Source organism: Hypanus sabinus, chromosome 4 (assembly GCF_030144855.1).
Source record: "Hypanus sabinus isolate sHypSab1 chromosome 4, sHypSab1.hap1, whole genome shotgun sequence".
Lineage (NCBI taxonomy): Eukaryota > Metazoa > Chordata > Chondrichthyes > Myliobatiformes > Dasyatidae > Hypanus > Hypanus sabinus.
The window spans coordinates 153,152,029-153,166,142 of NC_082709.1; the positions used below are offsets into that span (position 1 = coordinate 153,152,029).

The window sequence follows — 14,114 nt, forward strand, 5'->3', positions numbered from 1 at the left end:
AAAAGCAGCAAAAAATCTCTGCAAGGGCCTTCACAATTTCCTTTCTCACTTTGCACAGGGTTCAATAATGCATCAGGCTATGCCCTGCAAATTTTAATGCACTTTAAAGACCTCCAATACTTCCTCCCCCCTGTAAATTCATATATGGTCTAAGACACAATCACTCATTTCCCTCATTTCATTTGTTTAGATTGTTTTCTCTATAGTAAAAACTGAAGAGAAATATTTATTTAAAAATCTCTCCTACTGACAACTCCGCTGATCTTTAAGGAAACCTACTTTCTCCCTGATGACAATTTTACACTCAATACATTTAATATACATATTAGTGGTTCGCCTTCTGCATGGAGGTCGATGACCAGTGGTGTTCGGCAGGGATCTGATCTGGCACCCCTCCTCTTTGTGATTTTGATAAATGACCTGGATGAAGAAAGGAGGGAGGGAGAAAACAGAACTATCGACCTCAGCCTGACATCGGTGGTGGGAAAGATGCTAGAGTCCATTATTAAGGATGAAATAGTGGCATATCTAGATAGCAGTGATAGGATTGGGCCGAGCCAGCATGGATTTACCAAGGGTAAATCATGCTTGACTAGTCTGCTGGAGTTTTTCGAGGATGTAACCAGGAAGTTAGATGGGAGATCCAGTGGATGTAGTATACCTCGATTTTCAGAAGGCATTTGATAAGGTCCCACATAAGAGATTGGTGGGTAAAATCAAAGCTCAGGGCATCGGGGGGGGGGGGGGGGGGGAAGACATTGACATGGATAGAAAACTGGTTGGCAGATAGAAAGCAAAAGGTCACGAATGGGTGTTTCTCGGAATGGCAGGTGGTGACTAGTGGGGTGCCACAGGGCTTGGTATTGGGACCACAGCTGTTTACAATTTACGTCAATGATTTGGATGAAGGCATTGAAAATAACATCAGCAAATTTGCTGATGATACTAAGCTGGGTGGTAGTGTGACATGTGATGAGGATGTTAGAAGAATTCAGGGTGACTTGGTTAGGCTGGGTGAGTGGGCAGATACTTGGCAGATGTTTTAATGTGAATAAGTGTGAGGTTATCCACTTTGGGAGTAAGAACAGGAAGGCAGATTATTACCTGAACGGTGTAGAGTTAGGTAAGGGAGAAATACAAAGAGATCTGGGAGTCCTTGTTCATCGGTCACTGAAGGTGAAAGAGCAAGTGCAGCAGGCAGTGAAGAAGGCTAATGGAATGTTGGCCTTTATTACAAAGGGAATTGAGTACAAGAGCAAGGAAGTCCTCTTGCAGTTGTACAGAGCCCTGGTGAGACCACACCTGGAGTATTGTGTACAGTTTTGGTCTCCAGGGTTAAGGAAGGACATCCTGGCTGTAGAGGAAGTGCAGCGTAGATTCACGAGGTTAATTCCTGGGATGTCCGGACTGTCTTATGCAGAGAGGTTAGAGAGACTGGGCTTGTACACGCTGGAATTAAGGAGATTGAGAGGGGATCTGATTGAAACATACAAGATAGAGGCAGGAAATATGTTCCAGATGCTGGGAGAGTCCAGTACCAGAGGGCATGGTTTGAGAGTAAGGAGTAGGTCATTTAGGACAGAGTTAAGGGAAAAACTTCTCCCAAAGAGTTGTGGGGGTCTGGAATGCACAGCCTCGGAAGGTAGTGGAGGCCAATTCTCTGGATGCTTTCAAGAAGGATCTGGATAGGTATCTTATGGATAGGGGAATCAAGGGATATGGGGACAAAGCAGGAACCAGGTATTGATAGTAGATGATCAGCCATGATCTCAGAATGGTGGTGCAGGCTCGAAAGGCCGAATGGTCTACTTCTGCACCTCTTGTCTATAAGAGGAAGGGTGGGTAAGTTTGCTGATGACATAAAAGTTGGGGGTGTTGTGGATAGTCTGGAGGGTTGTCAGAGGTTATAGTGTGACATCTATAGGATGCAGAACTGGGCTGAGAAGCGGCAGATGGACTTCAACCCCAAATATGTGTGAAGTGGTTCATTTTGGTAGGTCAAATTTGAAGACAGAATATAATATAAATGATAAGACTCTTGGCAGTGTGGAGGATCTAAGAGATTTTGGGGTCTGTATCGATAGGACATTCAAATCTGCTGTGAAGGTTGACAGTGTTGTTAAGAAGGCATATGGTGAATATTGATTTACAACCTCATCCTATTACCGCAATTTTTAGTTTACAAATGTTAGACTCACTGCATTTATCTTCTGCCCGTTGAATGATTGCATTTCTAACTTTGATGGCTAGAAGATCTATATTGTTGAACTGGAAGGAAATTAATCCTCCCACTGTATTTAATTGGTTCTCTCAAACTATGTTATGTTTAAATTTAGAAAAAATTAGAAGTGGTGTTTGAGACTTCTATTAAATTTGAAAAGTTATGGAGACCATTTATTCAACATTTTCATATGATGTAATATGACCCTGTTCCAAGTTCATTTGATTTCCCAGCTTTTAGCTTATGTATGTTGAGAGGACCGGAAGTGACGGCATTGATGAATATTTATTCTTGTGAGATATTATAAACAGCCCCTTTTTTTCTCTCTTTTTTGCTGCTTTTTTCTTCTATATTAGTTATTAGTAATAAATTAGTAGATTAGCTAGTTTTGCTATATATATATCTATATATATAATTTTTTTTCTTTTTTCTTTTTTATATCATATTATGAAATATTTAGACTTACCATGTTCATACATATATTGTATGGCTTATGTCTTGGTAAACTCATTTATATTGTAACTACTGTGTATGTTTTTTTTCATATGTAATGGAATTTGTATGTTTGTAATTTCTTTATCAACATATCATTTGTATTCTGTCCATATTACTACTAATAATAAAAAGATTTAAAGACATATGGTGTTTTGGCAATCATCAACCGCATGTTAGAGTTCAAGTGCCATGAGGTAATGTAACAGCTATACAAGATCTTGGTCAGACCCCACTTGGAGTACTGTGTTCAATTCTGGTCACCTCACTACAGGAAGGATGTGGATACTATAGAGATAGTGCAGAGGAGATTTACAAAGATGTTCCTGGATTGGAGTGTGTACTTTGTAAGAAAAGATTGAGTGAATTTGGCCTTTTCTCCTTGGAGCGATGGAGGATGAGAGGTGACCTGATAGAGGTGTATAAGATGAGTGGCACTGATCATATAGCCTTTTTCCCAGGGCTGAAATGGCTAACATGAGGATGGTATAGTTTTAAGGTGCTTGGAAATAGGTAACGAGAGGGTGTCAGGAGTAAGTTTTTCCACACAGAGTGGAGGGTGCATGGAATGCACTGCCGCTTCTCAGCCCAGTTCTGCATGTCACACTACAACCTCTGACAACCCTCCAGACTATCCACAACACCCCCAACTTTTTTGTCATCAGCAAACTTACCCAGCCTTCCACTTCATCCAGGTCATGGAAGTGGTAGTGGAAGTGAATATAATAGGGTCTTTTAAGAGCCTCTTGGATAGGTACATAGAGCTTAGATAAATAGAGGGCTAACTACTAGGGAAATTCTAGGCAGTCTCTAGAGTAGGTTACATGGTCGGCAAAACATTGTGAGCAAAGGGCCTACAATGTGCTGTAAATTTCTATGTTCTATACCTATTGAATCACAAGGGATTTTGTTTCACCTTGCCTGCCAGATCCTTCTCATATCCTCTCTTCTACTTGGCAGACACTCCATTACCTGCAACGAATGAATCTAAAATTTCCAATGCCTCAGTTCAGGATTTTAACATGCAAACTAGTCACATCCTTCTCCATAATTATGGTCACTGGACCCAAGATACTCACTGACAGACACTTCTGCCACTGCCCAAACTCATTGCCCAGGTGGTCACCGAATGAGGCACACTAATAGGTCCCTATGTACAGTGATAAAAGAAGCTTTCTTTGACACATTTCATAAAATCCACTCCACCCAAATCTTTTATACTATTAGTTGGCCCAGTCAATATTAGGTAAGTTAAAATGTGAGTGCATCCTTAGTAGGGTGGATGCACTGAATGCATGTGGCCGAGAACAAAAGACCTGTGCTGATCACTGATATTTTTAACCTCTCATTTTGGCAGTATGAGGTACCCAACTGCTTCAAGCAGGCTTCAATTATACCAGTGTCTTAAGAAAATCATGGCAACATGTCTCAATGACTATTGTCCATTAGCACTTACATCCACTGATTAAGTACTTTGAAGGGTTGGTATTGAAATTTATCAACTCCAGCCAGAGAAGCAACTTGGATCCATTCTCTGGACAGCAAAAATACATACATCAGGATGTTCATCACTGACTACAGCTCAGCTTTCAATACTATTATCCCCTCAAAACTAATCAAGAAGCTTCAAGGGCTTGGCCTCATTACCTCCTTATGGAAATGAATCCTCGATTTCCTCATTTGCAGTCCCCAATCAGTTTAGGTTGGCAAAAACATATCTATCCTGCATAACCTCATCAGCACTGGTGAACCACAAGGCTGTGTGCTTAGCCCCTGCCTTACTTTATACTTGTGACTGAGATACTCCAATGCCATATTTAAGTTTGCTGACAATTGTGGGCTTAATCAAAGGTATATAGGAGGGAGATTAAAAATCAGGCTCAGTGGTGCCACAACAACAACCTCTCACTCAATGTCAGTCAACAAGACAAAGGAGCTGATTACTGACTTCAGAAGGAGGAAACAGAGGTCTATTGGCCATTCCTCATCATAGGATCAGAGGTGGAGAGGACCAGCGACTTTAAATTCCTCAGTGTTATCATTTCAGAGCATTTGTACTGGGCCCAGTGCATAAATGTCATTAGAAAGAAAATACAGCAGTGCCTCTACTTCTGTAGAAATTTGCGAAGATTGGCATGACATCCAAAATTTTGACAACGACTTCTTTAGATGTGTGGAAAAGAGTATATTGACTGAATGCATCACACCCTTGAACAGAAAATTCTACAAAAAGTAGTGGATGCGACCCAGTTCATCACAAGTAAAGCCCTCCCCACCATTGATTACATCTACACAAAGTGCTGCCGCAGGAAAGCAGCATCCATCAAGGATCCCCAGCATCCATGCCATGCTCTCCTGTTGCTGCTGCCATCAGGGAGATAGTACAAAAGCCTCTGTACCCACACCACCAAGTGCAGGAACAGTTATTACCCCTCAACCATCAGGCTCTTAAACCAGAGGGGATAACTTCACTCACCCCGTCACTGAACTGCTTCCATAACCTACAGACTCACTTTCAAGGACTCTTCATCTTATGTTCTCAATATTTATTACCAATATATTTATTTTTTTTGTATTTGCAGTTTGTTGTATTTTGCACATGGATTGTTCGTCCATCCTGTTGGGTGCGATCTTTTATTGATTCTATTATGTTTCTTGGATTTACTATGTATGCCTGGTAGAAAATGAATCTTAGAGTTGTACATGGTGACATATGTACTTTGATAATAAATTTACTTTGTACATGTACTTTGTAGAACCAGTTGAAATCACTCTACTCATTTTTCCTTCAAGTTTCACCAATTATAAAGGACTATAAGACTATCTCATAGTGACTATCCATTTTTTGTTAAGTTCTTCCCATACAACCCCACTGGATGATTCCCGAAGAATATCCTCTGTTATGTCTTTCTTCGAGACACAGTCACATCTACATCCTGGAACTTTGAGCATTCAGTCCTGCCTTTACCTCAGCCATACAGTGGCATGCAAAAGTTTGGGCACCCCTGGTCAAAATTTCTGTTACTGTGAATAGCTAAGCGAGAAAAAAAGATGACCTGATTTCCAAAAGGCATAAAGTTAAAGATGACACATCTCTTTAATATTTTAAGCAAGATTACTTTTTTATTTCCATCTTTTATAGTTTCAAAATAACAAAAAAGGAAAAGGGCCTGAAGCAAAGGTTTGGGCACCCTGAATGGTCACTACATAGTCACACCCTTTGGCAAGTATCACAGCTTGTAAACATTTTCTGTAGCCAGCTAAGAGTCTTTCAATTCTTGTTTGGGGGATTTTTGCCCATTCTTCCTTGCAAAAGGCTTCTAGTTCTGTGAGATTCTTGGGCCATCTTGCATGCACTGCTCTTTTGAGGTCTATCCACAGATTTTCGGTGATGTTTAGGTCGGGGGACTGTGAGGGCCATGGCAAAACCTTCAGCTTGCACCTCTTGAGGTAATCCACTGTAGATTTTGAGATGTGCTTAGGATCATTATCCTGTTGTAGAAGCCATCCTCTTTTCACCTTCAGCTTTTTTTTCTGTTTTTTCTTTCTTTTTTTTTTACAGACGGTGTGATGTTTGCTTCCAGAATTTGCTGGTATTTAATTGAATTCATTCTTCCCTCTACCAGTGAAATGTTTCCTGCGCCACTGGCTGCAACACAAGCCCAAAGCACGATCGATCCACCCCATGCTTAACAGTTGGAGAGGTGTTCTTTTCATGAAATTCTGCACCCTTTTTTCTCCAAACAAAAAATTCAATTTTAACTTCATCATTCCACAGGACTTGTTTCCAAAACGCATCAGGCTTGTTTAGATGCTCCTTTGCAAACTTCTGACGCTGAATTTTGTGGTGAGAACACAGGAGAGGTTTTCTTTTGATGACTCTTCCATGAAGGTCATATTTGTGCAGGTGTCGCTGCATAGTAGAACAGTGCACCACCACTCCAGAGTCTGCTAAATCTTCCTGAAGGTCTATTGCAGTCAAACAGGTGTTTTGATTCGCCTTTCTAGCAATCCTATGAGCAGTTCTCTCGGAAAGTTTTCCTGGTCTTCCAGACCTCAATTTGACCTCCACCGTTCCTGTTAACTGCCATTTCTTAATTACATTACAAACTGAGAAAACGGCTACCCAAGAAAACTTTGCTATTTTCTTTTAGCCTTCTCCTGCTTTGTGGGCATCATTTATTTTAATTTTCAGAGTGCTAGGTAGTTGCTTAGAGGAGCCCATGGCTGCTGATTGTTGGGACAAGGTTTGAGGAGTCAGGGTATTCACAGTGCTTTGAAATTTGCATCACCTGGTCTTTCCTAACTATGACTGTGAACAAATCATAGCCCTAACAAGCTAATTAAGATCTGAGACCTTGGTAAAAGTTATGAGAGCTCAAATCTCTTGGGACGCACAAACTTTTGCGTGGTGCTCCTTTCCTTTTTCCCCCCACTCTAAAATTGTACAAAACAAAAATAATACATTAATCTTGCTTAAAATGTTGAAAAGAATGTTTCATCATTAACTTTCAACTTTTGGAGATCAGTTCATCTTCTACTCACTTAACAATTCACAGTAACAAAAATTTTGACCAGGAGTGCCCAAACCTTTGCTTGCCATTGTACTTCTCTTATGGCTAATAACTTTCCAGTCCCCAGAGCCAGCCCATGCTGAGTTTACCCGCCTCAATTTTTAGGTTTCTTATATTGTGTTTTTGGTATCATTCTTTATAATAATGTGGAGACATTGCTGATGTATTGAGTAATTTTGAGTGTTTTCCAACATATGGACAAAAACAACATTTACAGAACAACTTATAAAACTTGCATTCATTCGTAACCCAGTGATGTAGGTTAAAAGCAAAAGGAATGGGCATGTGCAAGATAGAATAAGTTTCTGAAAAACAGTGAAATTATGCAGGGAGAAAATGGAATTTGTTTCCCTAGTAGTTGGTACGTGCCCCACTGAAGAGAAAGATTATTTTTGTTATATGTACATCAAAACACACAGTGAAATGCAATGTTTGTGTACAATCAAATGTGAAATCAGTGAAATTTTTGAGCACCACCTCTAATTCTACTATATGGTAGCATTGCTTGGAAACTACATGGCTGCAAGAATGGTGAGTCTACTAGAACACCTGCCTGAACACGATAACTACTGATCACTGAAAACTTATCTTTTACTGACTTTTGGACTATCGGAATCTCAGCGCGCCAAACAGTTGGTCTCCTTGCCTAGCCTTGGCGATGCTAAACTGTCAGAGCTGATGGACCACACGCTGTCTTTCCTGGGAAAATCACCATCCTTTGATTTTTAAAGAACTCTTTATGCAACAAATGCCTGATCAAGATCACATAACCCTCACTTATGCACCTGTGAAGGACTATAGGGAGCTTGCTAAAATGGCTGACAAGTCTACACTCAGCCAGGCAGCAGTGCATAATTTCTCCTTCTTTCCCTGCCTCAATAAGCCTGATCAGTGAGGCCTCCAACATAAGCACATGAAACAGACTACTAACTCATACTGCAAACCAGACAATGTTTTATCATGCTCACTGTGGTACAAAGGCAAAGAAGTCAGACCACCTTGCATCTTTGACAGTATCAGTACATTGGGACATTAGAGGTCTGTGAACAAGGACATCTACTGTTCATTATGGACACCTTTTAGGGTGACCCTTCCTGTGTGACAAGGGTGCTCAAGTGAGTGCTGCCAGCATAGCCTACTGATGAGAAGACAAGGAGCAATGAAACCTCACTGAAGGCCACAGACCAACAACAGCAGGATCCAGATTTAAGGGACACAAATGGGTGATGCTCTGCCTCAGTGGACGACCTTGTCCTGGCTGAAGTGGCTAGAACTCTGCTCGGTGCAGATTTCTTGTGTGCTCGGTCTTAAAAACTACTGGCTTGTGGACATCAACGTCTTTGGGTTGTTACCTTACTACACTCGCAAGTTCCCCACAACAACCGCCAAGCGCATGCGAGTATACAGGTGGCCCCCGTTTTCCGAACGTTTGCTTTACAACACCTCACTTTTACGAAAGACCTACATTAGTTAACTGTTTTCACCACCCGAAGAGTGGTTTCGTTTTTACAAAAAAAAGGCAGTGCGTGCCCCGAGCAGTCAAGCTCCTCCACCGGAACTGCATTTTAGCCACCATACCTTAAACAATAAAGACATTTTTGCGAAAGTGGAATTTAAAGGTAGTCAAGGGTGGTTTGATTGGTTTTTGAGGTGACGGCAGCTTCATAGCTTAAAGGTTTCTGGAGAGAGTGTTTCCACGAGAGTTCCGCTACGCTTGACAGTGCTACAATGATTGCAGAAAAGTATTTCTACTTTATATAGGCTGTGTAGGTTTGTGTTATTTCGTATGATTTGGTAGGTTATTTTTTGGTTCTGGGAACGCTCACAAAATTTTTCCCATATAAATTAATGGTAATTGCTGCTTTGCTTTATGCCATTCCGGCTTACAAACCATTTCATAGGAATGCTCTACCTTCAGTTAGTGGGGGGAAAACCTGTACTCGACTGCTGTGTGAATTGCAAAACTTCACCAAGCCCACATTAACCATATAACAATTACAGCACGGAAACAGGCCATCTCAGCCCTTCTAGTCCATGCCGAACGCTTACTCTCACATTACTCACTATTGTCGCAAAACATGGGGTCGAGCACCGCATTCCCATAAATGGCCCGCCAGTCCACATCTGTGCATGTAAACTGGACTCAGAAAAGCTGGCAACTGCGAAGGCTGAATTTGCCAACATGGAAAAAACTTGATATTGTACACCGGTCAAGTAGCCCCTGGGCACTGCCCCTCCACATGTTGCCTAGGTCTAATGGTAGGTGCCACCTACATGGCGATTACTGACACCTCAATGAGGCCACCACCCCCAATTGCTACCCAGACCCACACATCCAGGACTTTTTGGCATGTTTAACCAGAAAGTTAATTCTTTCCAAAGTCAATCTAGTTAGGGGCTACCATCAGGTGCCTATGTGCTGGGAACATTCCCAAAACAGTTGTGATAACCCTGTTTGGCCTGTTTCTGCGCATGCCATTTGGGGTGAAAAATGCAGCGCAGACTTTACAATGCTGATGGACTCTACTAAAAGACCGAGATTTTCTTCTTGTTTACCTGGATGACATACTTATCACCAGTGCATCCAAATCCAAACATGCATCTCATCTCTACACACTTTGAGCTCTTAAGCCAACTCGGTTGATTATTAAGCCTGCTCAATGCCAGTTCGGGTCATCATACATTGACTTTCTCAGCCATCACATCTCTGCAGAAGGTGTGAACAACTTCCCATCAAAGTAGTCGCTATTATGGATTTCCCATTGCTCTGCACTACTGAAAAACTACAAGAGTTGTTAGGTGCAGTGAATTTCTATCACCACTTCAATCTGTGAGCTGCTGAAATTATGCTCCCCCTGTACAGTATGTTAAAAGGCAATACCCCTAACCACATCTTTGACTGGTCAGCAGACAGGACCAGGGCCCTGCTTAATAACAAACAAGTTCTTTCTAATGGCACACCCTCTCCCCAATGTTCCTGGAGTAATTTATTACTGACACTACAGACCATGTTGTACATGAACAGTTGGTTGCAGGCAAGTGGCAGCTACTCACCTTTTTCAGCCAGCAGCTCTGTTCTTCCCCACCCCCTTCCCAATGAAAGGAAGCACAGCACCAGCACATTTGACCATGAGCTTCTCAGTCATTATCTGGCTGTCCATCATTTCCCTTTCTTCTAGAGTCGCTATTTCAGAGTTCATTGACTATGAGCCCCTTGAGTATGTAACAGCCAAAATATCAGACCATTAGTCTGCACAGCAGCAATGGCACCTGGCCTACACAGCAGTATTCACAACTGATATGCAAGATATCAAAGGGAAAAATAATGTTGCGGCTGATTGAGGCCATACACATACGGGTTGACCATGGCTGCATGGCAGCCTGCCAAACTACTGACCCAGAAGTACAGGCTTACCGAACAGCAGTCATGGGCCTACAGTTGGTTGACATTGTTTGGGGAAGCTGGGATTTCTCTGCTGTGCGATGTCTCAACCAGTTGCCCTCACCCTATAGTGACTGCAAACTGAAGGCAGTCTGTTTTAATTTTATAAGTGGCCTCTTGCACTCAGGCCAGAAGGCCTCACAGAAACTGGTTGCACTAAAGTTTGTGTGGCACAGCCTTATTAAGGGTGTGAGTGCAGACTGGGGGGAATGCCAGCAGGCAAAAACTTCACTGTCATATCCAGGTGCCATTGACACCTTTTGAGGTTCCCTGAGTGACGGTTTGACTGCATCAATGTGGACCTTGTTGGTCCTTTTCCCCTCTCCAGTGGTTTCACGCATTTCCTTACCATGATGGACCGTACCAGAGGTCACTCCTCTAGAATCAACAACAGCCACAGATATGTTTGGGCATTCATTAGCACCTAGGTTGCTTGCTTTGGCAAGCCATCTGATAGTTCCTCTGACCGTGGTCCCCAATTCAATTGAGAGCTCTTAGCTGCGATGGCCCAGAACCTCAGCATTAGGCTACATCACACCATGGCATATAACCCACAGTCCAATGGCCTATGTGAGTGGTTTCACCGCTCCTCAAAGGCTATTCTGAGGGCTTACCTAATTGATGTGTTGGCATGATCAACTCCTGTGGTTCTGCTGGGGCTCAGAACAGCTGAGTTGGTATACAGGCAGCTTTTATAAATGTTAGGTGATTTTATTCCTGATGTCATGACCACCTGGTCGGCCTCTCAACAGCATTCTACCTTCCTCAGTAAATTCAATTCTTTGTACCTATTCCTACCTGCCATCATGGCATATAGCATTCTTGATTTCCTGTTAACCTATATTCTGCCTAGTTTTTTGTCTGTTATGATGTACACCTACGTCCCTTTAGTTCCCCTTAAAATGGCCTGTTCTACATTTTTGAACAAGAGAGAAAAGACTTATAGATAAGAGGGAGAAACCCAAATTTGTTTTGGTAGATTGCTTTAAATCAGCCCACCAGGTTTTGGAGGATTCCACTGCCATGCCCCTGCTGTCACGATATGATAATGAGCATGTCAACACACCTCTGGATGAGCCAGAGGCACCTGTTATTCCTCCACCCATGGAACAAAGGACCTTAGCTGTGTAGCTTGTCCAAGCTCTGGACAGACTCACACTGCCGGTTTTAGTCAATTCAGAGGGGGGGGCTTGTGTAGGGCTTGCTGGAAATGTACAGAATTCAGAACCACCAACGTTGAATTGGAATCCACTTTAAGAAGTGTGTCTGAAGTGATTATATAATTACATTTAAAAAAAATCAATTTTTTTTGGACGTCAATAAATGTTTCTGCTTGTTCTTAAACATAAAATGCCTCACGTTGTTTTATTTGTGAAAACCTACAACTGCAGCTATTCTGTTTGTCCTTGGAATGTGGGAAGAAAGCGGAGCACTCAGAGGGAACCAGTGAGGTCATGGACAAAATGTACAAACTGCTTACAGATATCAGCAGAATTTGAACCCTAATCTTACAGCCTTGTGCTAACCACTATGCTACTATGCCACTCTAATGTGCCACACCTAGTGCGCTGCATTGGGCTGAATAGTTGATACATTATATCATTTGGATCCATCTTACTGTGCAGCCAAGGGCATTCTACATTACCTGCAACATTAAAAGTGGCACAACTTAGTTAATTGCTATCCTCCATTGCCAATTTCACTCTCAGGGTGGACAGGTGACCATCACATTTAACTTGAAAGTGAAAATACTATTTAACAATTGTGATGCCTGTAAACTATATGTATCTATAGCATGATAAAGGGGGAAAAAAATCACTGATCTCTAGCTCCAATTAACTTGAAGTTGAAATATAAATAATACAATTTTTGAATTATTTCACCAAAGCACGAGAATGGATACCAGTATTTTGAACAATACTCAAAAGGATGCACATTTTACTGGCGCTTCCTGTTGATATTAAAATTGTATGACCCATCATCACACTGATATGAATGGCTCAGCTCTTACAGAGTAAGGTTGCCAGTTCAGGACAGTGTAAGTATTGGTGTATTACAGGATTTCCCTATGTACATGCAAATACAAAGAGCACAAGTTCTGCATGTGTAATTTTAAACTGCGCACACATTGTTGGCTGACTTCCACAAGTCACTTTCACCTGAACTCCATTGTTCAATGCTGTAAATTGCTTTGAATCTTCCAGCTAAGATGATTTGTATTCTTTACCTTAAATCTCTTGTCTTGCAAAACCTTCTTGATGGCCACCAGCTCTCCTGTGTCACATAGCTTTGCCTGATAAACCACGCCGAAGGATCCATTACCAATCACCTTGGTGTCTGTGTAGCTGACTTCCTGTGGCCTGTCAGGCCCCTGTCCAGGGGTTGCCACTACTGTTGTCACCTTACTGCCATCTTTGTCCCCTAAAGCAAAAAGAAAATCATGCCATCAGGAACATTATGTAAATCACAAACCACTCCAAAATATTTAAGATACACATCAGAAGCATATTCTTAAACAAACCTGGCAATGCTGGGTACACAAGTTTCCATTTTCAACAGCTTTACACTTACCACAAAACAAGCAGATTTCTATAACTAGTATCTCTCATATTCTGTTTACACATGTAACTGTGCACCAGCACTTGATAGTAACATTTTACCTTCTCCTCAAAATTTACACCATGAAGCATATTGTTAAATCAAAAACAAAAATAGAATTGGAATAACATCCTGTATCCTATCACAAAGACCTTGAGAGAGGAAAAGTCAAAAGCATGAAGGCGTAAATGTTATTCTGTGCTATTTCCTCACATTTTATAGCTATTATGTTACATTCTCATCTCTAATTTGTTCCTTTACACACCAAATTTTCAAACAACATTGCTGATCTCAAATCAAAAACCATGCTCAAATCCAAGTTCTTCTTGTCAGCCTCTCGTTTAAGTGACTTTGCATCTCTCATGGAGTAAAATCCAGCATCTCCATAAGAAACCTTTACAGTATTAGAAACAGAACACTGAGTACCTAATGCTCTCTCCGTATTATGACTAATCAACCACAAACTGTACATGCCATTTGGCCCATCTTCTCCAGTTAAAATATTTATATCAGTTTTAAAACAGGTTTCACACGGATAAATTAATACTAGGGAAGACTATCAAATTGGATAAAATTCAGTGCAATGATCCAAGTTAACTAATGTAAATCATAAATCTATTTACATTTTCAACAAGCTATTTGGGAAATTTATTTTAGGTTCCTCAAATCATAGAATAATACAGCATGGAGACAGGCCCTTTGGCACACCAAGTCTGCATCAAATATAAAGCATCCATTTACACAAATCTAATGCTAATCCCATTTTTTTTCCATTCCCATCAGTCAT

At 41.3% G+C, this 14,114-nt stretch overlaps 1 protein-coding gene across 1 annotated transcript in view; it reads right to left on the bottom strand.

Moving 5' to 3' along the window:
* gsk3ba (glycogen synthase kinase 3 beta, genome duplicate a) overlaps nt 1–14,114 on the bottom strand; it is a 179,183-nt gene that overhangs the window by 90,893 nt on the left and 74,176 nt on the right. Inside the window, exon 2 of the mRNA XM_059968457.1 lies at nt 12,957–13,150. Within this exon, the coding sequence (XP_059824440.1) occupies nt 12,957–13,150 (194 nt within the window). The remainder of the gene's footprint in view (nt 1–12,956; nt 13,151–14,114) is intronic.